At 41.1% G+C, this 27,264-nt stretch overlaps 1 protein-coding gene across 10 annotated transcripts in view; it reads right to left on the reverse strand.

Moving 5' to 3' along the window:
• PDE8B (phosphodiesterase 8B) overlaps positions 1 to 27,264 on the reverse strand; it is a gene marked incomplete at both ends in the record, with an annotated part of 271,807 nt that overhangs the window by 12,338 nt on the left and 232,205 nt on the right. For 9 of the 10 annotated variants that reach the window (XM_079702699.1, XM_079702696.1, XM_079702701.1 and 6 more), the window contains 8 exons: positions 2,509 to 2,726; positions 6,929 to 7,127; positions 8,038 to 8,173; positions 8,584 to 8,629; positions 11,132 to 11,296; positions 12,745 to 12,821; positions 14,291 to 14,368; positions 18,101 to 18,143. In XM_079702699.1, the coding sequence (XP_079558825.1) occupies positions 2,509 to 2,726; positions 6,929 to 7,127; positions 8,038 to 8,173; positions 8,584 to 8,629; positions 11,132 to 11,296; positions 12,745 to 12,821; positions 14,291 to 14,368; positions 18,101 to 18,143 (962 nt within the window). The remainder of the gene's footprint in view (positions 1 to 2,508; positions 2,727 to 6,928; positions 7,128 to 8,037; positions 8,174 to 8,583; positions 8,630 to 11,131; positions 11,297 to 12,744; positions 12,822 to 14,290; positions 14,369 to 18,100; positions 18,144 to 27,264) is intronic. The other variant, XM_079702703.1, reaches the window with a different exon arrangement.

A 27,264-nucleotide genomic window follows, 5' to 3' on the forward strand; every position in this document is an offset into this window, starting at 1 on the left:
AATTCAACACTGATTTATGATAAAAACACCCCAGAAAGTAGGCATAGAGGGAACCTACCTCAACATAATAAAGGACATATATGAAAGACCCACAGCCAACATCGTTCTCAATGGTGAAAAACTGAAACCATTTCCACTAAGATCAGGAACAAGACAAGGTTGCCCACCTTCACCACTCTTATTCCACATAGTTTTAGAAGTTTTAGCCATGGCAATCAGAGAATAAAAAGAAATAAAAGGAATCCAAATTGGAAAAGAAGGAGTAAAACTGTCACAGTTTGCAGATAACATGATACCTACCATACACAGAGAATCCTAAAGATGCTACCAGAAAACTATATGTAATGAATGATTTGGTAAAGTAGCAGGATACAAAATTAATGCACAGAAGTCTCTTGCATTCTTATACACTAATGATGAGAAATCGAAAGAGAAATTAAGGAAACACTCCCATTTACCATTGCAACAAAAAGAAAATACTTAGGAGTAAACCCACCTAAGGAGACAAAAGACCTTTATGAAGAAAACTATAAGACACTGATGAAAGAAATTAAAGATACAAACAGATGGAGAGATATACCATGTTCTTGGATTGGAAGAATCAACATGGTGAAAATGACTATACTACCCAAAGCAATCTACAGATTCAATGCAATGCCTATCAAACTACCAATGGCATTTTTCACAGAACTAGAACAAAAAATTTCACAATTTGTATGGAAACACAAAAGACCTCGAACAGCCAAAGCAATCTTGAGAAAGAAAAATGGAGCTTGAAGAATCAGGCTCCCTACTTCAGACTATACTACAAAGCTACAGTAATTGAGACAGTATGGTACTGGCACAAAAACAGAAATGTAGATCAATGGACCAGGATCGAAAGCCCAGAGAGAAACCTACGCACATATGTTCACCTTATCTTTGATAAAGGAGGCAAGAATATACAACAGAGAAAAGACAGCCTCTTCAAGAAGTGGTGCTGGGAAAACTGGACAGCTACACATAAAAGAATGAAATTAGAACACTTCCTAACAGCATACAGAAAAATAAACTCAAAATGGATTAAAGACCTAAATGTAAGGCCAGACACTATAAAACTCTTAGAGGAAAACAGGCAGAACACTATGACATAAATCACAGCAAGATCCTTTTTGACCTACCTCCTAGAGAAATGAAAATAAAAATAAATGGGACCTAATGAAACTTAAAAGCTTTTGCACAGAAAGGGAAACCATAAACAAGATGAAAAGAGAACCCTCAGAATGGAAGAAAAAGTTGCAAGCGAAGCAACTGACAAAGGATTAATCTCCAAAATATACAAGCAGCTCATGCAGCTCAATATCAAAAAACAAACAACCCAATCCAAAACTGGGCATTAGACCTAAATAGACATTTTTCCAATGATGTACAGATTGCCAACAAACACATGAGAGGATGCTCAACATCACTAATGATTAGTAAAATGCAAATCAAAACTACAAGGTATCACCTCACACCAGTCAGAATGGCCATCATCAAAAAATCTAGAAACAATAAATGCTGGAGAGGGTGTGGAGAAAAGGGAACCCTCTTGCACTGTTGGTGGGAATGTAAATTGATATGGCCACTATGGAGAACAGTATGGAGGTTCCTTAAAAAACTAAAAATAGAATTGACCCAGCAACCCCACTACCGGGCATATACCCAGAGAAAACCATAATTCAAAATGAGACGTACCACAATGTTCATTGCAGTACTATTTACAATAGCCAGGACATGGAAGCAACTTAAGTGTCCATCGACAGACGAATGGATAAAGAAGATGTGGCACATATATACAATGGAATATTACTCAGCCATAAAAAGAAATGAAATTGAGTTATTTGTAGTGAGCTGGATCGACTTAGAGTCTGTCATATACTGTGAAGTAAGTCAGAAAGAGAAAAACAAATACCGTATGCTAACACATACATATGGAATCTAAAATAAAATTTTTAAAAAAGGTCATGAAGAACCTAGCGGCAAGACGGGAATAAAGATGCAGACCTACTAGAGAATGGACTTGAGGACACTGGGAGGAGGAAGGGGAAGCTGGGATGAAGTGAGAGAGTGGCATGGACATATATATACTACTAAACGTAAAATAGCTAGTGGCAAGCAGCCGCATAGCACAGGGAGATCAGCTCGGTGCTTTGTGACCACCTGGAGGGGTGGGGTAGGGAGGGTGGAAGGGAGTCGCAAGAGGGAGGGGATATGGAGATACATTTATACATATAGCTGATTCACTTTGTTATATAGCAGAAAGTAACAACATTGTAAAGCAATTATACTCCAAGAAAGATGTTTAAAAAAAAAAAAGATGAACAGTCTAAAAAGTACAGTTCAGTTTATAAGGTTATTATTTTACTGTCTGATAGAATGGTACAGCCTTCCCCCTAAGAGGAAGCTAAGTACTTGGAGAAGTTAGGGAAAACTGAGTTTCCCACTTACATTTTACAAACCTGAGCACAAGAGCCCGAGCACACAAACCTGTCAATATTCTTGAGAATGTTGCATTTGCTGTCCTTGACCGTGAGCTGGAAGGCCAGGGCTGTGTGGTGACTCTCCAAGACAGCAGTGTCATTATAGAGCACGGCGAGTTCACTGCCTGCGTTGCACAGGAAAGAGTTGGTCCTTCCTGGGTGATCCACGTCATGGACTGTGGCAGCAATCAGGGCAGCCACCTCATCTAGCTGATCGAGGCTTCCCTGGGGTCAGGGGGAGGCAAGGTTGAGCATTACCCACTGGATGTAGGAGACCTACACTCATCCCTGTCTCTCTGGAGGGGATGAGCCAGGGGGTCCTTCTCTGACTTCCTAGAAGTTAAGAGACCACCTAGGGTATATCACATCACCTTGCCGTACTGTGGATTATCTGGAGGGAAATAGAAATCTGAGTAGCAGTTATAATGGATACCTAAATTCTTTCTCCGGAGTTCATTCACTCTAGTTCTTCTGCAGGAGGATGCCAAACAGGCCTTTTCAAATGTATGCTGTGTGGCATATTGCCATGACTCTTCTGTGAGTGGATAGAGAAGAAAGTGGCCTAGGATCACAAGTGTTACTTTATTTGCCTACTTCTGAAAAGATTTTGAGGGTATGGCAGTAAATGGCACAGATACAACAAAACTTTTCACACAAAAATAAAAGGATTACAGCCAAGCAACACAAGAGGATCAAGGGCAAGAAGAATTTTCCCAGGAAAACTGAGGGTAAGGGGGCTCTTACAGTGAAGAACACAATTCAGCTCTGGGCTAGCAGGTGGGAAAGGCTAAAAGGGAGACCCTCTTTCTAACGCTCTCATTATGTAGTTAAAGAACACAAACCAGAGCATCAGGGGATACAAATGTTTTTTCAGCTCACAGCTTTAGGAGGAAGTTGTCAAATGGGCTACTGTTATATAAGAGACACTGTATTTTATGAATTCATTCCTTTAGTTATCACTTATTGGATGCTTACTGGGTGCCAGTTGTCATGCAGAGTGCTGGAGTTAGTGATGAATTATACTGGCATAGCCTGCACTAATGGAGTTGGTAATTTACTGGAGAAGGCACAAATAAGGAAACACACAAACACAATTAACTTACTGTGAGATGGGTTAAGAAGGGAAGTACAGGTGGTTTGAGAGAGTAACCATGAGGCTTGATCTAGTTTAGGGCAGTGCTGTCCGTTCAACTTTTCTGTGGTGATGGAAATGTCTGTATGTGGGCTGTCCAATATAGTAATCCCTAGTCACTTACAGCTCCTGGACACTTGAAATGTGCATGCTTGAGGAACTGAATGTTTCATTTTATTTAATTTTAATTAAATGTAAATAGCCACATGTGGCAAATGGCTACTTATGGACAATGCAGGTCCAGAGGGTGGGCAAGAATGGGTTCTCTAAGTAAGTGATTTTTATGCTGGAACCTGAAGGATAAGCAGGAATTAGCCAGGCAAAAAATGGCAAGGGAGAGAAATCCAGGCAGGAAGATCAGCCTATCTGATGCTCCTGACGTGAAACAAACGAAGTGGCTTATTCAGGAAACTTAAAGAGCATCATTGTGGCTGAAGGGTAGTGAGTGAGAGGGAAACTGGTCCCCAGGATGAGGCTGGAGGGGTGGGCATAATTTATGGTTTTCCTGAGTTGCTTTCCTAGGCTGTGGGAGAAAAAATTGCAAACTGCTTCTCAGATGCTAATAGGTAAGGAACAGTGAATCTGAAGCTCAGCCCTGAAAACTTCTCTGAAAGCTGTCCTTACCAGAAGGAAGCCGTTTCCATTTCCAATCCTGACCTCCTGGAGCTGGTGGGCAATCCTGGCTTGCCTCTAGTCCACGTGAACCGGTTTCCTGAGGGGGGACAGCAGTTGCTGCCATTCTTTTCAGCTCTTCTCAGAGACCGATTTTGTAATGCCCAGGGCAAGCAAACATGCCTAGCCCCCTTTTGCTGCTGGTTAGGAGAGCCCATGGTAACCCACAGGTACAGTCAGAATCCAGAGCTGCCCTGACTTGGCCTGCACACTCACTGATTCTCCCTGTGCAGTGAGGACCCATGAGGGCCAAACTTTGGGCCTCCAGCTAGTGCTCTTGGAGTATGTTCAATCTTGTTTGGAGTACGGGGCCAATTTATTTTTAAATTCTTCAATGACATAGATTCAAGTAAGTGGAATAGACAACAAATAGCATTAGACAAGACATGTCTTTCCTTCCAACTTGCACTGATTTAGACCTGGCACTTTTACAAAGATACCAATAAAGGGCCATGCCCTGCAGTTTTGGTGGGCACTGTCTAATAATGCAATGTCTGATAAGAAATGCAGGGAGGCAGAGAAAGAAGACCGGGCTGCTCACTAGCAGATGGGAGACGCAAGGCTCTTCCCATGGCAGGGAGGGACTGTCTGTGGAAGAAAACTTCCCCACCAAACCCACGGCAGGAGAAGTTCCCCAAAGCCTTGGAGGTGCAGACACTTCTGTATAGTTTTTTCCTCCTTTAACCAGCAGGAATAGATTCGGATCACACTGAAGCAGACTGGCCAGAATGGACTCCATTCTAGATTAGCCTTTCAAACAGTTCCTTTTCTAGGACAAATAGTCACTCAGAGAATAACAAAAGAATTCTGGCTATCCTGATCTCTCCACTTGCAGTGGTTCTTGGGAACTGGTAAGAGTGGGAAGGGAATAGGGTGTGCAACAAATTGAAGGGGAATGTCAGCTCTGGGCATGTTATCTATATGGCTGGGTTGAGGATGTGGAGCTATGCCATAGTGACATTAAGAATTTTCGCCTTATAAAGAAATTAGGGTGACAGGTGACAGATGACAGAAACATTTTTCTGACTCTTTTTGTCAGTGGCAGCAGGTCTGGTGAAAGACACCTAAGGAATAAATCCCACTTGAAGTGCCTCAGGGTGGACTAACCAGTGATCTTGGGCTGCTACTAAACCTCTGACCTCAGGAGTCCCTTCCAGCCCAATTCTCCAGGGTTCTTTGCAGCTCTAAATTTTCTGATTCTTTGGCCTCTTAGAAAATGTCTTTTGGATTACAAGCATATTGTATCTAGTCTTAGACTTGTTTGTATTGCTGCTATTTGAGAATTCAATCAGACTCTGAATGTGCTAGCAGAACAAACAATTTAAAGAAAATTTCTTATTTTAGGGGAGGGAGATAATAAAGTGACTAAGCATTCCATAACTTATCAAGCATTTAATCTGTATTTTTCTAGAGTGCTTCTGCTTAAGTGGGGTTCATCTTTAACTCAAGGCTGCAGTGCCTATAGGTCACTTTGGTCTCAGCGTTAATGCCCAGGCAGGTCCTGTCCTCATTTGGCAGTGTGCAACCTAAGCTGTATAATATCTCATGTAATGTAAAATGGAGGAATGTGAACCTGGAGTAGGAATCTGGAAGTATCTTAGCTCCTCAAAGAAAAGCGCTACAGAAACATAGGCTGTTATCACCTGTGATACCACCTTTTTTAAAAGTAGGAGACAAAAATCTTCAAAACCATCATTCTTGAATGACACTCTGCTTTCTTGCTGATGAAAGTAAATGCCAGGATCAGTCTTTGGCAAAACTGAGAAGGGACCATTCCCCCTCCCCATTTTGGTGCCATTTCTGCTCTGTCTACCTATCCCACTACCACTCATCTCCTAAGTAGCTAGGGTCTTAAGACTAAGTCAGAAAATGATTGAATGTTAAGCATTTGCAGATTGATGTGAACCTGTCTCTATACAGCACTTGTCCCAAGGCTATCTATATTCTAAGCTTCACTTCTAATTGTAGCAAAGGAATTACAAGCTTCACTGTGAAAGTGATGGTAGTTGGGGAAGAGGGGAGATGGGGATCTCTTGCCAGCTATACGTGGGGTATACATAGGACTGCCCTACAAATCAGCACCTGTAAATGACAGTATTGACTTCTAAGACTAAGGAACTTGGAACTCTTGCAGAATTATACAAGTCATTAATATACAGATATACACATTCATACCTACACAAAACACACATATATATGTATGTAAATCAGTAGGATGCTGAATGGCTCACTACTGTCTGGATTGTAATATACCAATGACAAAATTCTGATCCTAAAATTTAACCTCCAGACCTAGTAACCATTTGCTATAATAAGTTCTGTCCTCTAACCCAGTATCACAAAGGGCTCCTAGTGAACATTTGGAGAATGGGTTCATGGATCAGCCAGACATGTAAAAGAGTCTCTACAATGGCATAAATTATTATTTTAAGCATTTGTGGGAAGGGAGGGCTAGGAGAAAATGCCATGTCTTTACAATACCAAAAGGACCAGTCAGTTTGGTAGCTCAAAAACTGTCAAAATTGGTTCCAAAATAGTTGTTTGCCTAACATATTTATTAAGATTGAGTTCTTAGATCTCTAAAATCTATGCAGGTAACTAGATTGTGATATCAAAATTCTACCTTCACTCTTTCTTTTCCGAGGAAGAAGGCAGTGGCGTGCAGGACATCAGCGGCATGAGTGGAGTTGTGGTAAGCATTGGAGGAGTGGTAGTTGGATTCAATCACTTGGAGCCAGGCCCGAAGGGTAGTTTCAGAACAGTGTAAAAATTCACATACTCCAAACCGGGAAAAGACTTTTAAGCCCAGGTAAACCAATGGCCTGGAAAACAGGGGAAAAAAACTCTGATTCATTGTATTCACTGCTCCAGAAGCTGCTTTCTTTGAAGCTACTGGGAAATTGAGTCATTTTTTTCCTGATGCTTCATAGGCACAGGGGTATAAAAATATGTCCTCTCCAAATTAGAAGGTGATAGAGCATCTCCTCCTCACCAGCCACTTCTTTAAAAGTAGATGCCTCATGGTGGTTAATCCAAATGACTTCTAGACTGTCTTAAGTCATCTGCCCTTCAGTGGCTCTAACAACCAAGAGAGAGGTCCCTGACAGTCCCTCTCTGTCTCTGCTTCCACGTAAGCTTTGCACTTCCTGTGTCTCCTGAGGAAGTTACTGAGCTTAAGGACAAAAGGAATGGCTTGTGTGGGCTCAGCAAAGTCATGTCATTTAGAATTACGTTACTTACTTATAGTTATCATTCATATTCAACACCCCTGGAAGAAAATGGACTTCTATAATAGAAGAGGACTTTCTGTGTTATCTAATCTTTCCCCTGCCTATAGGATGGATCAAAAGAAAAGTCTACAGTGCTCTCAAACTCATTTTGTAAGGTGGGACTTCAACAAGTTTGGGGCTGAGAATACTTAGAACTCTTGGCTCACTGGCGCAAAGGAATGACCTGGGTAGATCTGAAGAAGACACTCAGTATTTCTTCATCCTGGGTATCACCAGGCTGATCCCACATCTTACCCGCTAATACTCTCTTCTCCATAAAGGAGCTCGCTCAAGGGGCTACAGTCTCTCTGCGCATTTGACACTCCTCCAGCATGGCATGAAAAGCAGAACCTGGGAGGCCACTTGTGGCAAGGACTCACATCTCCCTCAAAGTTTCCAGATGTGAAAGTCTTGAGTGTGTCCATCAATCCTCCCCCTGCCTACAGCCAGAGAAGCCACATACCTTTTATGTGTCACAGCTTCCAATTCAAAGATGTTGAACTCCCAGCTTTCCTCATTATCAAGTAATTGAGTGATAGAAGGGGGGACATCGTTGATGGTTACTGGCATCCCAAGGTGACTGTGACTCTGGGGCACATCTGAGCAAACAGATGGGGCAGGAGGGGTGGGTAATTGTGGAATCTTGAGTGCTGCTGAGCATTTGTCATCTTCATGGTTGCTACTAGAAAGAAAGTCTTAAACTTCCAGGGGTAAGATTTTCCCTTCAGGGTTCTCTTACATTATTAAACTTCAGGACTCCCCAATAGAAAAATAATTCAGTTTAACTGTTTAAATATAGAGAGATTTGCAATTCTTATTCTGACAGCACTCACAGAAGTAATTTATATTAGGAGACCTGGTTTCAAATGTAGACCATAGAGATGCTTAAACTCCAATGAGTCAAATAGGAAGTATCACCAAGGCCCTTCCCAAACAATAATCACAACACTGAGGGAGACAAAAGGCCAGAGACAAGTTATCAGTAACAAGTGGATAGAGGACAACTTACTCTTAGTGAACACATACTCGTTTCCTGACAACCTTCTCAAGCCATCCTGGAATAAAGAAAGATGCTATGAGAAGCATGCTTTATATGCCATTATCGTTACTCTCTCATTTCTTTTATTAGCCAAAGAGATTTGAATCCTGAATAACCCAGTCAATCTGGAACTCCAGCTTGAAGCTCAAAATCAAGTGGGAACAATAGCTAAAAAACAGTGGATACTCTCCTTTCCAAGGCTGTTAGCCCCAGGAGATGGGAGAATTGAGAATTAAGTGGCTATGACTGCATTCAGATCTCACACCTGAGCGGTGAGTTAGCTCCGTTCTCATGCCATCTTTCTCTTGTTGCATTTTGAAGCCACATAATGAAATCACAGAAGTGATCTTGCTTCGGGTGCATGTTAATTTGAAAGGACCACAAGTACCCTCACAAGGACTGTGTTATTCTTGTGTTCTTAGATTTGCATCCTGGGGAGCCAAAGCCATGGGCCACATCTGGGGGATGATTTAATGTAAAGCCTTTAAAAGGTGGGGCTAATTTTTGACTAACATCTAAACTAACTTTTTTTCCAGCTGTAGTTTCTGTCTTATAACATGAGCTTCACTGTTAGCCTTTAAAGGAAGTTTCTGGATTTGAGGTCTTTGGAAGGGCAGCATAAGGGAGTGAACAGAATTTTGATGTCCTGCCATTTACTAGGCTCTTGAACTTTAGTCCCCAGATGTTCTTGCATCTCATTTTCCTGCCCTCTACCTTCTACCCCCGAGTACCTAATTATTTAGACCTCTGCTTAAAAGCCATTTGTAATTGCTTATTTGTCATCCTCAGAAAGTATGTGCTAAGGTTTAAAGTATTAATGAAGGGCTCTCCTGAAGTCACACTCTGGATCTTTAGGCCAAGAGCTTAATTTTCAAAACTGGATAAATAGATAAGTAACAATGGCCATAACTGTCCTGCCTCTAAGGCAGGTATCACAAGGACCTCCTCTGCTCTTAATCTTTCTTTCTTCTCTTCCCTAATGCTACATAAAGAAGGTGGAATCTTGTACTGGTTCCTCACAGCATTACCTGGAGAGGAAGCCCAACATGGTATGGCAGCAGGGGAAAGGAGGGCAGATAACTTGTTCTAGGAACCAGAAAGGTTCTGCAACTCTGCAGTGGCCAGCCTCCTGACAGACCCTTGGCAGTGTTCTGTTTTTTTTTTAATTGCAGTATTGTTGATTTACAATGTTGTGTTAGTTACAGGTACATAGCAAAGTGATTTGGAGATATATATATATATATATATATATATATTCCTTTTCAGATTCTTTTCCATTATAGGTTATTACAAGATATTGAATATAGTTCCCTGTGCTATACAGTAGGTTCTTGTTGTTTATCTATTTTATATATAGTAGTGTATATCTGTTAATCCCAAACTCCTAATTTATCCACCCTCCCCCCAACATTTCCCCTTTGGTAACCATAAGTTTGTTTTCTATGTCTGTGAGTCTATTTTTGTTTTGTAAATAAGTTCATTTGTATCACTTTTTAAGATTCCACATATAAGTGATATCATATTTGTCTTTCTCTGTCTGACTTACTTCACTTAGTATGATTATCTCTAAGTCCATTCATGTTGCTGCAGATGGCAAACACACACACACCTTGCCAGTGTTCTTTAGAACTAAAGTCTACACTGCATTGGGATGGGGCAACCAAGGCCAGCCGAGGGGCTCAAAAGGATCAGGAGGTCACTCAAATTACAGGCTCACCAGAAACCTTTAGTAGGAACAAGGAGGATGGACCAGAAAGCCAGTCAACACTCAGCATTTGGTGGCAGGGCTAGACAGAAAACTTCAAAGTAAAACTCTTCGATGACTCTTGGACTTTGTTTTTCTCCCAAAGAATTCTTCCAGTTTCAGTCTCCAATAGGGAGCACAAATGAATAATTTCAATTTTCTCATTTTTCTTCACTTGCTGATAGATTATGATTACTGCCAAATAGATCACAGCAAAAACACTAGAACAGGATGACTCCCTAGAAATAAACTACTTTTAGTGGTTACAAATGGTGGTATTGGAGTGCCAGCAGGGGGCGGCTCCTCCTCCCCTCCCCATACTGAGCCACAGCAGCTCCACTCTGCTTTTATTGATTATAAAGGGAACTCTGTATAGAGGTTTTATTTAAAGAAAGAATTCTACAGCTAAGATTTTGGAAACTAGTGCTGTCATCTAAGCACCAATGCTTTCATTATATAAAGAGCCTGAGGTCCAAGGAAGCCTAGCCATAACCCTCGATGGAATACTATACCAGGTCAAGGGGAAGAAGTACAAAAGGGCTCCATTGTGATATTTAGCCTTCAATCAACTGTCTATTTACTCCTTACTGTAGTACAAATTCAGAGGACAGATTAGTCATTTGTGCTCCTGCAGCTGCTTCTGGTGATGCTGATGTTAGCCCACACAGCAGGTATTTCTATACCTATAGGTAACAGTTTATATGTTACATGGTATATGTTCTCTGGAGTGCACTTAACATTGTCCTGCATTTCTGGTTTTTCCTCATCACTCACAGTCATCAGGCCTCCCACGAGATCACTGGTGTGGGGATCTTCATCTTTGGTACCCAGCTGAGGGGAGTACAGTTCTGTGGTCCGTAAAATTTCTAAAACTCTGTCCAAGGCTTCTGCTACTGTGACAGGACTGTTTTCTTGGGCTGCATTGATTATATTTATAACCTAAGGAAGTAAAGAGAAAGAATCAATTTGAGGACATTAGGATTCTTCTTCTCAAAACTCACTCATGTGCCTAGAATCCAAAAGAAATCAGAAGATAACACATCTTATTGTTCAAAATGACCAGTGCTTTCACGGCACCACTCTCTTTATACTGAAGCATGCTTCTCATCCCACCCTATCCCGGTGTTTCTCTTACTTCAGTGACCACATTTTCTCAGGCTCCTTTGCTGATCCTTCTCCTTTATCTCTCTTCTACAGGTTGCAGTTCCTCAGAGACTAGTGCTGGGCCTTCCTCTCACTCCACAGTCCTTTCAGAGATGAGCTCTTTCATTTCCATGACTTTGGACACATACGATCCACATGCCCAGGACTCTCAAATTTATATCCCAGCCCTGAACTCCTTTTTGACTTTCAGATTTATATTCAGTTGCCTGCCTGACATATCTATTGGAATATCTTACTTACATATCCAAAACTAAACTCACAGCCTTGCTCTCCTCTTCCCAAAGCAAGCAAGTAAACCTAACAGAAAATGAAAGACAAGAGCTGTACTCGTCTGGTTTCTACATTGCCATGAAAAAACCACTTCTATTAATCTTGTGCTCAAACCAAAACCCTGGGAGGCCCTGATTGACATACACTTTCCCTCAATTCTCTCCCTGACAGTATAATTCATAATCAAGACGAATTGAATTTACCCCCAAATATTTCCTGATCTACTCATTTCTCTCCACCTCCACTGCTGTAATTCTAGGACAGCTAACACAATTTCTTGCTTAGAATTCTGGAAAAGGTCCCTAACTGTCCTCTTTCACCCTTGCCATCTCCAGTCCATTCTCTGCATGGCAGCTTGGTGTTATTTTCAATAAACGTATCTGGTCATGTCACTCCCCTACTTTAAACTCTTCAGTGGTTTCCATTGCACATGAACTAAAATATAAACTTATTACAGCTCTATTGGCCAGAATGAACTGAGCCCCACACAACTCCATGTCACCATTTCTCCCCTCTGCTCTCCGAGCTCCAGTCACACCTTTCTTTCAGGTCCTCAGTTGCTCCATTCCCTCCTTTTCCCACCTCAGTGCTCATGCCTTACTGTGCCTGCTGTCTAGAATCCTCTTCTCCTAACATCTTTGTATCCTTCAGGTCTTACTTCAAACATTACTTCCTCTACAGAGAGACCCTCCCTGACCACCCCTCTCACCCAACCAAACTAGGACCCTAACCTAATTTTCCCTCATAGAAACCCGTTGTTTTCCTTTATGGCAGTTATTGCAATTTATAACTACGTATTTATTATGTGTTTATTTGTTTAATATCTGTTTCCTTTACTAGACTGTAAACTCCATGATATAGGTAATAGTATGCCATTCATCACTTTATCTCCAGAATATAGCCTAGTGTTCAGTGGCCCTGATTGCAGAGTAGAGGCAGCAGCTGCTACTCACCTTTGTGATGGGAGCCTCGATGGTCATGGAATGGATCCTTGCCATGGATGGATAGCGACGATTCTGTAGGCTTGGTGCTGGAGAGAAGTCAAGAAAGTTGTATCTGGTTCTGGTGGCTCAGCTGCGCTTAAGTGCAGCAAAGGAACCCTGCACGGACTTGGGGGCCTGATTCCCACAGGACTACTGTCCTCCACTGCTCCCCATAAAGCAATGAATTCACCCATCTCTTAGTCCTAAAAGGCTGAGAGCTCAGCCACTACTTGCCAGGGACTGGAAAGGGTGGTCTGGCCTGGAACATTGATGACAGGAAGGCTTTATGAGTCTCAGGTCCACAGGGGGATTTCAGAGAAGGTTGATGGGATCCGGAGGCCTCACCCCAACGGCCTAATGATCCCCCAGGAGTTACTTTCCCGTAAGTCACTAAGGCCCAACTTGGGCAGTTCCGTCACTTTCAGTCCTCAGCCACAGGCCGGGTAACTGGATGACTGCAGTGTAGGAGGGGAGGCACGATCCGTGGCCAGGGTGGGGTGGGCAGAAGAATGAGCCCCTCTCAGTCTGAGTTAGGGCCAGGCACTCCAGGCACTCCTAAGACTTTAGGTTCTTAGCACCAGGAGCCCACGGTGGGTCTAGCTCTCATCTGTAAAAACTGAGCTTATCCCGTTGAAATTCCTTCACCCATTATCCTCTCCATCTAAAATGTCCTATCTTTACATGTGGTTCAAAATCCAAAAGGTAGAAGCTTTATTTTAAAAGCATTGTTCTCATCAGATCTTCCTACCCCTCCCTGAGAGGCAGGCAGGAGGGAACAGAACTCGCATGTTATAGATCTGATAACTTAACGTAGCCGAGGTCAGCAGAGCCTGCCTGCCGGTCAGCCATCTTTGTAGCCATCTCCACTGCCAGAGCAGCCACCATTGCTGCCCTGCTATACTCTTCAGCCTTCACTTCTCCCATGCTCTGGAGAGAGAATGGATGATCCATCTCAAACTCCATTCTGAAAACTGAACTAATCTAGTTGAAATGCCCTCATCCATGATCCTCTAAAATGGATACCCTCTTCATCTATCTACACCCTCAACCCATCGGGAAAAATTCAGTCCATTTTCTTCCTTCACGTTCTTGGTCCCAATCCCTTGCATACCTTGTGTTCTATCCATCTTCCTCTATGAATTATACATCTTATCCCTAGAGTCTTTGGTCCTTGCTAGTTCAGCCACTTCCCTCAGGCTCAGGTTTCCCACTGTGACCTGAAGGATAGCAGCTAAGAGTGACCTAGCTATTGAAACTGAGCTGCTCTAGTGGTTATGTGGCCTAACACATGTTAGGCCATAAAGGAACAAGCATGGAGTCATTTCCCAGAGAAGGCAAAGACTATAAAAAGTAAAAAAAAGAATAAAAAGGCCTAAAAATTTTTCCATCTATAGGAAAAAAGCCAGTTTAGTTGTAATCCTATTCCTTGGAGTTTTGTTTATATGCTGAGGAATTCTTAAATATATTCCTGTGTCATTTTTTACACTTTAAAGTCAAGGAAATGTGAAAAACTTACCATCACTGCCTCGAGATGATATTGATTTCACATCAATGGACTCTTTCCTCCTGTTCTTGTGTCTGAATGAATGAGACTCTAAGGATTTCAGATTAGTAATGGAGAGTGATTAGTTTTCAAGCTTATTCACAGGCAAAGTTTAGACATATTTTTTTCCCTCATTCTCCAAAGAAAACGAGGTTACTTTTTAAGCACTGTAAAATATTTTTAAGAAATAGTGAGCCACTGTCTCTTCAAATCATCAACACACACAGAATTATCAGTCACATTAATTGTAAAATGATATCTTTTCCTTGTGGTACCACATTACCTTGTAATGGGTTTATTATTAAGGGTTACTTAGTTCCATTAATAAATATCTCCTTGAAAATAAACATTAAAACTTGGGGGAGGGCTTCCCTGGTGGTGCAGTGCTTGAGAGTCCGCCTGCCGATGCAGGGGACACTGGTTCTTACCCCGGTCCAGGAAGATCCCACATGCCGCAGAGCGGCTGGGCCCGTGAGCCATGGCCGCTGAGCCTGCGCATCTGGAGCCTGTGCTCCGCCTGTGCTCCGCAACGGTAGAGGCCACAACATGAGAGGCCCGTGTACCGCAAAAAAAAAAAAAAAAAAAAAAAAACTTGGGGGAAATTTTGAAGGGTTCATTTTGACATGAAGGACAATACATTTCAATGGGTGGGGAAGGCTTTTATGGGGATATTTGTGGAAATAAAATACTAGTCAAATCCACAGAGAGTAGAGTTTATTTGAGAAACTAATTTGGACCAATTTTAGGCCCCCCTGTAAAGTCAGACCTCTTGATGGTTTTCTAGGTTCTCCTGAGGATATGATTTCATCAAATGATGCAGACTGTTGATCTCAGGAATGAAGAGAAGAAAAAGCAGTTTTCTAATCCCAACAAATTCCAACAATTTAACTCTCACTTTTGTCCTTGTTTTCTGAGGGAAAAAAAGCACTTAAAAAATCTGTGTAAGTATTTGCAGACTTTGAATTTAATGCTCAAAATGTGCTGTCACATTAATGTGAGATCTAATCAAACGGTGCATGCTACCAGTGAGGACCAAAGGATAAAAATGTCAGGGCAGCAGAGGTGGCTTCAGAAAAATGCAGTTTCAGGGCATTTACTTTTTGTAGGAGTAACCCATGAGCAAGGAGAGAAACTTAACCATAACACAGAATTTCTCCTCACTGTGCAGAAAGGAGGCAGATGTGCAGGTTTCAGCAGGGGGGGTGCTTTTCTTAGACACTGATAAATGATCATATTCCAAGAGAGAAAAAAATATGCAATGCTTTTTAAAGAATTGTCTACTGACACCAAAAAAAGTGCAAGAGAGCATAGTAATTAAGAGAACCAGTTCCAGAGCCAAATTGCCAAAACTCCAATCTCCACTATGCCATCTAATAGCTGTGTAACTTTGGGAATGTTCCTTCTCTGTGTCTCAGTATCTACACCTGCAAAGTGGGGATAGTTATAGCATCTCATTCATAGGCTGTTGTGAGATGTAAATAAGTTAATTCATAGATAGCACTTAGTGCCTGCTACATAGTAAATATAAAGTTCATGTTTCCCTATTATTATTAATTACATTTGCTCATCTGCATGTATACCCTCTTTTTAAGCAAACGGGGGATCATGTTATAATATTATTCTACTACTTGCTATCACTTTATAATATGTCTTAGGTATTTCTCTAGATCACCTTTTTAACCATTTACTTTAATGTCATTAAACATCTGATTCAATTTTAAAAAGGTTAAATCAGTAACGAAACTTGAATTATATTTATACAGCATAAAGTGGAAGGCAGAACTATTATAAAGTTAATCTGAACAACACAGCCAGCCATAAGGCCTTGTCTTAAATCACCTAACTTAAACTATTTTACTACCCCTTTGCCTAATTTTCTTTCAGACCCCGCCTTAATAATTTTCCTAGCCCTGGATTTGAGTTTCAGTATTTCTTTATAAGATACCTATAAAATTATATTGTTAAGATCATATTACATCTTTCAAACCCTGAGGAACTAATAGTGGTCATTTGCAAGACATTGGATTTAGTCTATTACATTTAGGAATGTTATAATCATACACATTCCTAACAGTTGTTTACCAGATAACAAATTAAATCTAACTTATTAAATATTTAAGATTAAATTCAGGATTAAAGAGCACAAGAATTCCTCAAAATGTAGTTTCCAAATAAAACTAAACTAGGGAGGCTATAGCCCAGGGCTGGCTGGTTGAATTCTAAATCATTCACTAGAAATAATTATTCAAAGATGGATAATGCTTATTCTTTCTGACTTTCATCTCAGCTAAAATTAAGAAAATCTATAGGAATAGAAAAGATTAAAAGTTTGGAGAAATTATTTATTCAATAAAGGCCATTTAAATCAAAGAATTCATTTATTCATTCTCTCAAAAGATGTTGTGGAATGAACTTTAAAACCAGAGAGAAGAAGGATAAGAGAGATTCAAATAGCTGTACTCAATGGCAAAAAAGGATACAGTGTCATCAATTTAAAAAAAATAGCTACCACTTACTGAGCACCTACTATGCACCAGACATTGTGCTTTACTATTTATTTTAAATATAGTAATTATCTTACATAATCATTACAATTCTGAAAGCTACATAGTGCAATCCCCATTTTACTGATGAAGAAATTTAAACTTGGAGAGATTATGTGGGTAGCTTAACGTCCAAGAGTTAATAAATGGTGGAACTTATGCTTTCCAAGATGGGAGGGTTTCAGTTAATCAATGTTCTGTATTTATTGAGTGTCTATTATGTGCAAGGCAATACTGGGCACTGTAAAGGATATGAAAATGCTTATAACAGTTTTTGACACTCAGAAGCTCGTAAGTAAGTGAAAATAGTACTCTCACTGGGTTAAAGAAATAAAGTAAAACATCTGTGAAAGAGAGAGAGAAAAAGTGTGGAGGGAAGGGGAGAAGGATACCAAACAGTTAAACGCCAGGTACTGCTAGACATTATATACATTTTCTCCTTTAATTCCCATAGGCATTGTTAATTCATTTTACAAATGAAGAAACTGAAGCTCAGAAAGATCAAATGAAATCTTTCTGAGTAGGTGAAAATATGGTCCATTTTAGAATCCAGGAAAGGCACTAAGTAGCCCAGGGTCCAACTTTATGCCTCAGTGGCTGGGAAAGCCACCAACAAGGGAGAGAATGTGTGGTGTGTGTGCAGGAACGAGAATTTTAAGTCTTTGGTAGCAGACTGATTTTCCCCTCTAATCAAAGAATTCTAGACCTTTCAAATGTAGAAGTCATTAGGTTCAGCCTCCTCTTTTTATGGCAGAGGAAACCAAGAGTCAGACAGTGAGAGTCTTGCTCAAGGTATGATGTGAGGATGTGGGCAGCTGAAATGGTGATTTGCTGCTCCTGACTGCCTGGCAAGGGGCCATTCACATTTTCTAATTGTATGTAGTCACTGACTGCTACAAAGAAAGGGAAGACTAACTATGGTATAATAATGTGTGTCCCCTGGACTTTTGGGCCACTCTCTATTTTGAGTTTATCTTGCTCTCCATGGTTTCTAGTCAGCAAAAGAAACCAGGATGAAGAAGGCATTCAGTAGAAAAGGTTGCCATGAATGAAGATTCAAAGCTTTTTAAGGGATCCTGCTTTTAACCTCGCTCTCAGACCTTTCAGTATCAGCACTCAGATACCAGCAACCCAGGTTCTGGGGTGGTGACTGTCAATCCAGACTTCTTCAGAGTGATTCATAGACTTGAACCCACAAATTCCACCTGAGTATGTAAGAGTGAAATTGAAGTATTCTCACCTGTTTGAGAATTATCTCCTGAGTCACGATGAACCTTGTGAATCTAAAGTTGTTCAGAAGTTTGGTAAAGCAAGAAAAAGAGATTTTAAATATGGTATTAGTTACATTTCCAACCAAACAATTTCATTAAAAACTCTGAAAAATTCAAGAAAACAAGAAGTTGCACAGATAATATGAACAGATGAAAGATGGACACCAGCTGATAATACTACAAATTCTCTGTTACATCCAGACACTTATAGAATGCCTGAGCCTGACAGCAGGGAGATACCCAAGGGATACACTTTCTAAGCAAGACGTCTAGATCTCCAGTCAGCTGTTATTTTGACAGTCTGCAGAAATGCAGAAAGACAAAAAAAAAAAACAGAATTTAAAACAAAATTTAAGATTTTTATATGTACTCTGTTAATATTTCAGACATGTTATACATTTTTCCTGTAATATAAAAGCAATCTGAATTTAAGCCTAGGATATTAAAAAACCTTCCCCAAAAGCTCTTCAAATGCACTTCAATTATAGACAGTCAATTTACTAAATGTTTCTTCATAAAGTCTGAACTTTAGATTCAATTTTGCACCTAGTTCTTTCTCAGTATCAATTTTTTTGTGCTAATGCTCAGTACATATCTATCAAATGTTTAGTGAAGTTATTAACATTAGAAATAATAAATATGCTTTCTTTGGTGGTTCTGCATTTCTGGTGTTTATAACTAAGACACTTACTGGGGCACACCTAGCTTTATCATGATTATAATCATGCTGCTTTGCTGCTAAATCCACCTACTTCCAGTTTCTCAAACCATCACACATTTGTAAGCACTGAATGAATGGAATAAGTTAACCTGAAAAACAAGACAGATGAGTATGTAGGACTGTTTATGGGGGAAGATTAGTATGGTTTAGCAACATCAGCTGTAACAGCCAGAAGTCCCATATATTTCAGGTACAGTAAAATGTTCCAGCTTGACTGAACCACTGAAAAATAATCATGTAAAACTGAAGTGTTAAAATAGGGGTTTTGTGTGAATTATTCTGCACAGTTCATTCCACATAATTACAGAAAAAATTACATGGCCAGCCTGTGTGAGATCTTGGTCTTATATGTGACTAAGGGCTGTGGCTTATTTATCCCGTAATTATGGGAACTTTTTATTTCTTCTGTGAACAACTGTTTTATGTTTTTCCTTTACAAATAAAGATCATTTGCTACCAAGCTACTGAGTGCAGTATGAATTTCTGGTAACCAAATGAATACAACTTTTTCTCAGTCAGCTTTAGCTCAAAAGCAAGTGATCTTTAAATGCTTAGCTCTTCTCTTTGAATCACAATACATCTCTCCTTTAAGAACAAAGTCCCATGGCTCCCCAGATTACACAGAAAGCCACTTTCTTGTCTTTTGTTGACTTCTGCAGGCCAGCTGATTGAACTGTGGGCCTCCTGGGAGGTCAGTGTAGGCTTTGTGTTCCATCTAGTCTCGATGGAACTAGATGAAGCCCAAGGTCCAGTAGATGCACAGTTCAACCCTGCCTTTGGGACGGAAATGTGCACCTGCCCCTGAAGGGAGAAGCGGGGACAGGGAGGAGGGGAGAGGAGAGGTACCGGGTCCATCTGCTGAGGTGGCTCTGGGCTTTCTCCACACAGGATGTTGCATTCAGCGATTTCTGAGCTGAGCATGCTACATCCCCATAAACCTGTGCCCCTAAATTGGCTCATCTGTCTCTGATGGGCTCTTCGTTATGAACAGCAGAAGAAACTGGAAGTACTCCTCAAACAACCAATCACCACTTGCTTTGCACACAGAGGTTCTGCAGGGCTGTGTCAGGTCATAATTCCCTTCACAATCCTCTGTGGTAAGAGCAATGCCTGAAGACAGTTTGCCCATCACATCCCAGCAGTGCTAGGTTTTTACTGAAACTTCCAACTCAGGTTATCTTCCTGCCTCTCCCAAATACCTCCTTTTACAACCAAAGATTCATTTGAATGAAAACAATTCTTTTAGAATTACAAATTTCTTCTTGGAAGGCTAAACCCACCCATCATTTATAACTTGGTATGAATGCTTCTATTAAAATTTTTCCTCAGGGCTTCCCTGGTGGCGCAGTGGTTGAGAGTCTGCCTGCTGATGCAGGGGACACGGGTTCGTGCCCCGGTCCGGGAAGATCCCACATGCCGTGGAGCGGCTGAGCCCGTGAGCCATGGCCGCTGAGCCTGCGCGTCCGGAGCCTGTGCTCCGCAACGGGAGAGGCCACAGCAGTGAGAGGCCCGCGTACCGCAAAACAAAAACAAAAACAAAAACAAAAACAAAATTATTTCCTCATAATTCTCAAGTCAGGCTCACTGAGGAAATACAGAGAATGAGTGGTCCTGTAGTTTGGCACTCTCTGGTGGGCAGCCAGGAGAGGCCTGTGGGCAGGAAGAAAGGAGGAACCACTTCTCCTGTGACCAAAGCAGCCATCTCTTACATGTTTGCATGGTGCTAGCAGCTCTACATTTACAATCTAGTCATTACGGCACCCTCGAAAGGAGGAAAGGTTGTCATTCCTTCTGACAGATGCAGAAGCTGAGGTTTCGAGAAGTTGAGGGGCTTGTCTGAACCACACAGCCAGCACGCAGCAGATCCCAATTTCAAACCTGGCTCTCTCCAACTAAAACCACTTCTCTTTGTCACGTTGCTCAGGCCCCAGAAGGGAAGCCCCGGTGCAAGCTTGTTAAACTGGGGTCTGAGGACAATATCCCTGGGTTCAGTGAAGGGCATCTGTCTGAATACAATTTTCTTTGTAATTTTGGGGAGGGTTTGAATCTCTGCTATCGATAGGTTTTGTCACATGCATGCTAAAGCAAAGAAAAGAAATCGTAATTCAATGGTTACATGTCAGCCAATCTCTCCAGAGTGTAGTGTTTTTGTTTTCCCTTTTGTAATGGAAATGCATACAGTAGTGACTAAGAATTCTGGTATCATGTGTCCCCCAGGCTTCAGCACTAAGGTTCTGCAATGTGAATACTGCTGGCCTTGCCTGTGCCACTCTTGCCAGAGCTCAAAGCTGGAATTTCTTAGCAAGGCCTTGGAAGCTTACAGCCTGTTTTTTGGGGAAAAAAAATCATAATTCCAATCTTTTAATTCCTTAAAATACTATAGGTTCCCACAAGTGTTACTGTCCTTGTGCTAAATGCTTTGTGTACAGATACCTGATTATGCTTGGCTCAAAAGCGCTACGAATTCTGGGTGTGTGTGTGTACATGTGCGTGTATGTGTGATTTCAGGGTCACTTGATTGTTTTCCTCTTAAAGAATAATCATTTTAAAATGATATTTTCTTTACACATCCACCAGAATGTCTAAGAAAGAAATTCTGTCAAGTATGTGGAACAAATGGAACTCTCACATGTTGGAGGGTGTATAAAGTGGTACAGCCACTATGAAGAAGGTCTGGTAGTTTCTTACAAAATTAAGCATATGCCTACCCTATGACCCAACTCCTCCGTATTCACTCTACTCCCGAGTATCTACCCAAGATAAATGAAAGCATATATTCACAAAAAACACTTGTCTAAGAATGTTCAAAGGAGTCCCAAACTGAAAACAGCCCAGAAGTCCATCAACAAGAGAAATAAACTGTGGTAGAAATAAAAAGAAAAAAGAAAAAAATACTGATACATACAACATGAATGAATCTCAAAACACTGATGATGAATGAAAGAACCCAACACAAAAGAGGAGACACTTTATGAGGCTCTAGAACAGGCAAAACTACTCTGTGGTTACATAAGTCAGAACAGTGTTCCTCCGGGCATGGGAAGGAAGGGAGTGGAGGCAGGGATAACTGGGAAGGGGTGTGAGGGAACGTCTGGGTTGGGAAGGTTTGAAATCTTGATGGGGTCTGCAATACAGAGGCACATGCATTTGCTGAAACTCAAGGAATGTTATACTTAGGATTTGTACATTTGTACATTTCACTGTATGTAACTTTTACCTAAAAAATGAAAAAACTCACAAACAAATATTAAACTCTAATTAATAATATGCATGCCAAAGTACCAAGGGGTGAAATGTCCTGATGTTTGCAACTTAATTTGAAATCTATCAAAGAATAAGATGGACTGATGGATGAATTGGGGGATGGATAGAGGGACTGATAGATATATGGATGGATAGATGATTGAGCAAAATGTTACTTATAGAACCTAGGTGGTGAGTACATGTGTATTTACTTACACTTCTTCTAACTCTTTTATGTTTAAAAAATTTCATAATAAAATATTGAGAAAATTAAATGTTCAACTGACGATATGGATTGATGGCTAAAAATTGGAAGTCTGAAACAATTTCAAAATTTGTGAAAATAAATAAGATGAAGAAAATTAAGAACAGCCTGAAATTGAGCAAGGTGAGTGACATGTCATGGTCCCTGGGACTCTGTACCACGAGCCTGGGCATGAGGATGATGTTCCATTTCAAACCATCACTAAGGAATTGTAGACAGCAGCTATCAATCTTAGAAGTATAAGATTTACCTAGGTAACTATTTAATACATTGATTTTAATAATTTTATTGATTGATTTTGTGAATTATGGAGTTACAAATGAACCTAAATCCTGGTATCTCTTATAGGAGAAAAACTCAGAAATAACTTTTTAAATGAAAAATCATGAGACTTTTTAGCAATTAAAATGAGTCAAGGAACAGTTTTGGCATCCGAGGTGAAGGGCGACTTGAGCTAAAATCAAGGTGACAAGGGAAGGAGGATGTGGGGCTCTCAGTAGGGCAGGGCATAACTTCAAGATACTGCAGTTTTGGTTCCAGACCACCGGGATAAAACTTTAATAATATAGATCTTGAGACCTTCAAGACGGCAGAAGAGTAAGACGTGGAAATCACCTTCCTCCCAACAGATACATCAGAAATACATCTACATGTGGAACAACTCCTACAGAACACCTACTGAATGCTGGCAGAAGACCTCAGACCCCCCAAAAAGGCAAGAAACTCCCCACGTACCTGGGTAGGGCAAAAGAAAAAAGAAAAAACAGAGACAAAAGAATAGGGACGGGACCTGCACCAGTGGGAGGGAGCTGTGAAGGAGGAAAAGTTTCCACACACTAGGAAGCCCCTTCGCAGGCGGAGACTGCGGGTGGCGGAGGGGGAAGCTTCGGATTCACAGAGGAGAGCACAGCAACAGGGGTGCGGATGGCAAAGCGGAGAGATTCCTGCACAGAGGATCGGTGCCGACCAGCACTCACCAGCCCGAGAGGCTTGTCTGCTCACCGGCCGGGGCGGGTGGGGGTTGAGAGCTGAGGCTCGGGCTTCGGAGGCCACATCCCAGGGAGAAGACTGGGGTAGGCTGTGTGAACACAGCCTGAAGGGGGCTAGTGTGCCACGGCTAGCCGGGAGGGAGTCTGGGAAAAAAGTCTGGACCTGCCTAAGAGGCAAGAGACCACTGTTTCCTGGTGCACGAGGAGAGGGGATTCAGAGCACCGCCAAAGTGAGCTCCAGAGACGGACGCGAGCCGCGGCTATCAGCGCGGACCCCGTAGACGGGCATGAGATGCTAAGGCTGCTGCTGCCGCCACCAAGAAGCCTGTGTGCGAGCACAGGTCACTGTCCACACCTCCCCTGCCGGGAGCCTGTGCAGCCTGCCTCTACCAGGGTCCCGGGATCCAGGGGCAACTTCCCTGGGAGAACGCACGGCGCGCCTCAGGCTGGTGCAACGTCATGCCGGCCTCTGCCACCGCAGGCTCGCCCCTCATCCGTACCCATCCCTCCCCCCAGCCTGAGTGAGCCATAGCCCCTGAATCAGCTGCTCCTGATTTAACTCTGTCCTGTCTGAGCGAAGAACAGATGCCCTCAGGTGACCTACACGCAGAGGCGGGGCCAAATCCAAAGCTGAACCCCGGAAGCTGTGCGAACAAAGAAGAGAAAGGGAAATCCCTCCCAGCAGCCTCAGGAGCAGTGGATTAAATCTCCACAATCAACTTGATGTACCTGCATCTCTGGAATACCTGAATAGACAACCAATCATCCCAAAATTGAGGCAGTGGACTTTGGGAGCAATGATATATATATTTTTTTCCTTTTTCTTTTTTTCTGAGGGTGTATGTGTATGCTTCTGTGTGTGATTTTGATGTACAGCTTTGCTTTTCCCATTTGTCCTAGGATTCTGTCTGTCCATTTTTTGTTGTTTTCTTTTTCTATTTTTCATTACTTTTTAATTTTTAATAATTATTTTTATTTTAATAACTTTATTTTATTTTCTACTTTTCTTTCTTTTTTTCTCCCTTTTCTTCTGAGTTGTGCAGCTTGGTGCTCCAGCCAGGTGTCAGGCCTGTGCCTCTGAGGTGGGAGAGCCAAGTTCAGGACATTGGTCCACCAGAGACCTCCCAGCTCCACGTTATATCAAGCAGCGAAAGCTCTCCCAGAGATCTCCATAACTTTGCTAAGACCCAGCTCCACTCAACGACCAGCAAGCTACAGTGCTGGACACTCTGTGTCAAACAACTAGCAAGACAGGAACACAACCCCACCCATTAGCAGAGAGGCTGCCTAAAATCATAATAAGGTCACAGACACCCTAAAACACACCACCGGATGTGGTCCTGACCACCAGAAAGACAAGATCCAGCCTCATCCACCAGAACACAGGCACTAGTCCCCTCCACCAGGAAGCCTACACACCCCACTGAACCAATGTTAGCCACTGGGGGCAGACACCAAAAACAACGGGAACTACAAAGCTGCAGCCTGTGAAAAGGAGACCCCAAACACAGTAAGATAAGCAAAATGAGCAGAGAAACACAGAGCAAATGAAGGAGCAAGGTAAAAACCCACCAGACCAAAGAAATGAAGAGGAAATAGGCAGTCTACCTGAAAAAGAATTCAGAGTAATGATAGTAAAGATGATCCAAAATCTTGGAAATAGAATAGAGAAAATACAAGAAACGTTTAACAAGGACCTAGAACAACTAAAGAGCAAACAAACAATGATGAACAACACAATAAATGAAATTTAAAATTCTCTAGAAGGAATCAATAGCAGAATAACTGAGGCAGAAGAACGGTTAAGTGAGCTGGAAGATAAAATAGAGGAAATAACTACTGCAGAGCAGAATAAAGAAAAACAAATTGAGAACAGTCTCAGACCTCTGGGACAACATTAAATGCACCAACATTCGAATTATAGGGGTCCCAGAAGAAGAAGAGAAAAAGAAACGGACTGAGAAAATATTTGAAGGGATTATAGTTGAACACTTCCCTAATATGGGAAAGGAAATAGTTAATCAAGTCCAGGAAGCACAGAGAGTCCCATACCAGATAAATCCAAGGAGAAACATGGCAAGATACACATTAATCAAACTATCAAAAATTAAATACAAAGAAAAAATATTAAAAGCAGAAAGGGAAAAACAACAAATAACATACAACAGAATCCCCATAAGGTTAACAGCTGATCAATCAGTAGAAACTCTGCAAGCCAGAAGGGAGTGGCAGTACATATTTAAAGTGAGGAAAGGAAAAACCTACAACCAAGATTACTCTACCCAGCAAGGACCTCATTCAGATTTGAGGAGAAATTAAAACCTTTACAGACAAGCAAAAGTTAAGAGAATTCAGCAGCACCAAACCAGCTTTACAACAAATGGTAAAGGAACATCTCTAGGCAGGAAACTCAAGAGAAGGAAAAGACCTACAATAACAAACCCAAAACAATTAAGAAAATGGTAATAGGAACACACATATCGATAACTACCTTAAATGTAAATGGATTAAGTGCTCCAACCAAAAGACATAGACTGGCTGAATGGATACAAAAACAAGACCTGTATGTATGCTGTCTACAAGAGACCCACCTCACACCTCAGGACACATACAAACTGAAAGTGAGGAGATGGAAAAAGATATTCCATGCAAATGGAAATCAAAAGAAAGCTGGAGTAGCAATTCTCATATCAGACAAAATAGACTTTAAAATAAAGACTGCTACAAGAGACAAGAAGGACACTACATAATGATGAAGGGAATCAATCCAAGAAGAAGATATAACAATTGTAAATATTTATGCACCCAACATAGCAGCACACAATAAATAAGGCGAATGCTAACAGCCTTAAAAGGGGAAATCGAGAGTAACACAATCATAGCATGAGATTTTAACACCCCACTTTCACCAATGGACAGATCATCCAAAATGAAAATAAATAAGGAAACACAAGCTTTAAATGATACATTAAACAAGATGGAATTAATAGATATTTATAGGACATTCCATGCAAAAACAGCAGAATACACTTCCTTCTCAAGTGCTCGTGGAACATTCTCCAGGATAGATAATATCCTGGGTCACAAATCAAGCCTTGGTGAATTTAAGAAAATTGAAATCGTATCAAGTATCTTTTCCGACCACAATGCTATGAGACTAGATATCAAGTACAGGAAAAAATCTGTAAAAAATACAAACACATGGAGGCTAAACAATACACTACTTAATAAGCAGGAGATCACTGAGGAAATAAAAAAATACCTAGAAACAAATGACAATGAAAACACAATGACCCAAAACCTATGGGATGCAGCAAAAGCAGTTCTAAGGGGGAAGTTTATAGCAATACAACCCTACCTCAAGAAACAAGAAATGTCTCAAATAAACAACCTAACCTTACACCTAAAGCAATTAGAGAAACAAGAACAAAAGAACCCCCAAAGTTAGCAGAAGGAAAGAAATCATAAAGATCAGATCAGAAATAAATGAAAAAGAAATGAAGGAAACAATAGCAAAGATCAAAAAACTAAAAGCTGGTTCTTTGAGAAGATAAACAAAATTGATAAACCATTAGCCAGACTCATCAAGAAAAAAAGGGAGAAGACTCAAATCAATAGAATTAGAAATGAAAAAGGAGAAGTAACAACTGACATGGCAGAAATACAAAGGATCATGAGAGATTACTACAAGCAACTCTATGCCAATAAAATGGACAACCTGGAAGAAATGGACAAATTCTTAGAAATGCAAAACCTTCCGAGACTGAACCAAGAAGAAATAGAAAATATAAACGGACCAATCACAAGCACTGAAATTGAGACTGTGATTAAAAATCTTCCAGCAAACAAAAGCCCAGAACCAGATGGCTTCACAGGTGAATTCTATCAAACATTTAGAGAAGAGTGAACACCTAT

The sequence above is a fragment of the Hyperoodon ampullatus genome (assembly GCF_949752795.1).
Source record: "Hyperoodon ampullatus genome assembly, chromosome: 4".
In the NCBI taxonomy this organism is placed as follows: domain Eukaryota; kingdom Metazoa; phylum Chordata; class Mammalia; order Artiodactyla; family Ziphiidae; genus Hyperoodon; species Hyperoodon ampullatus.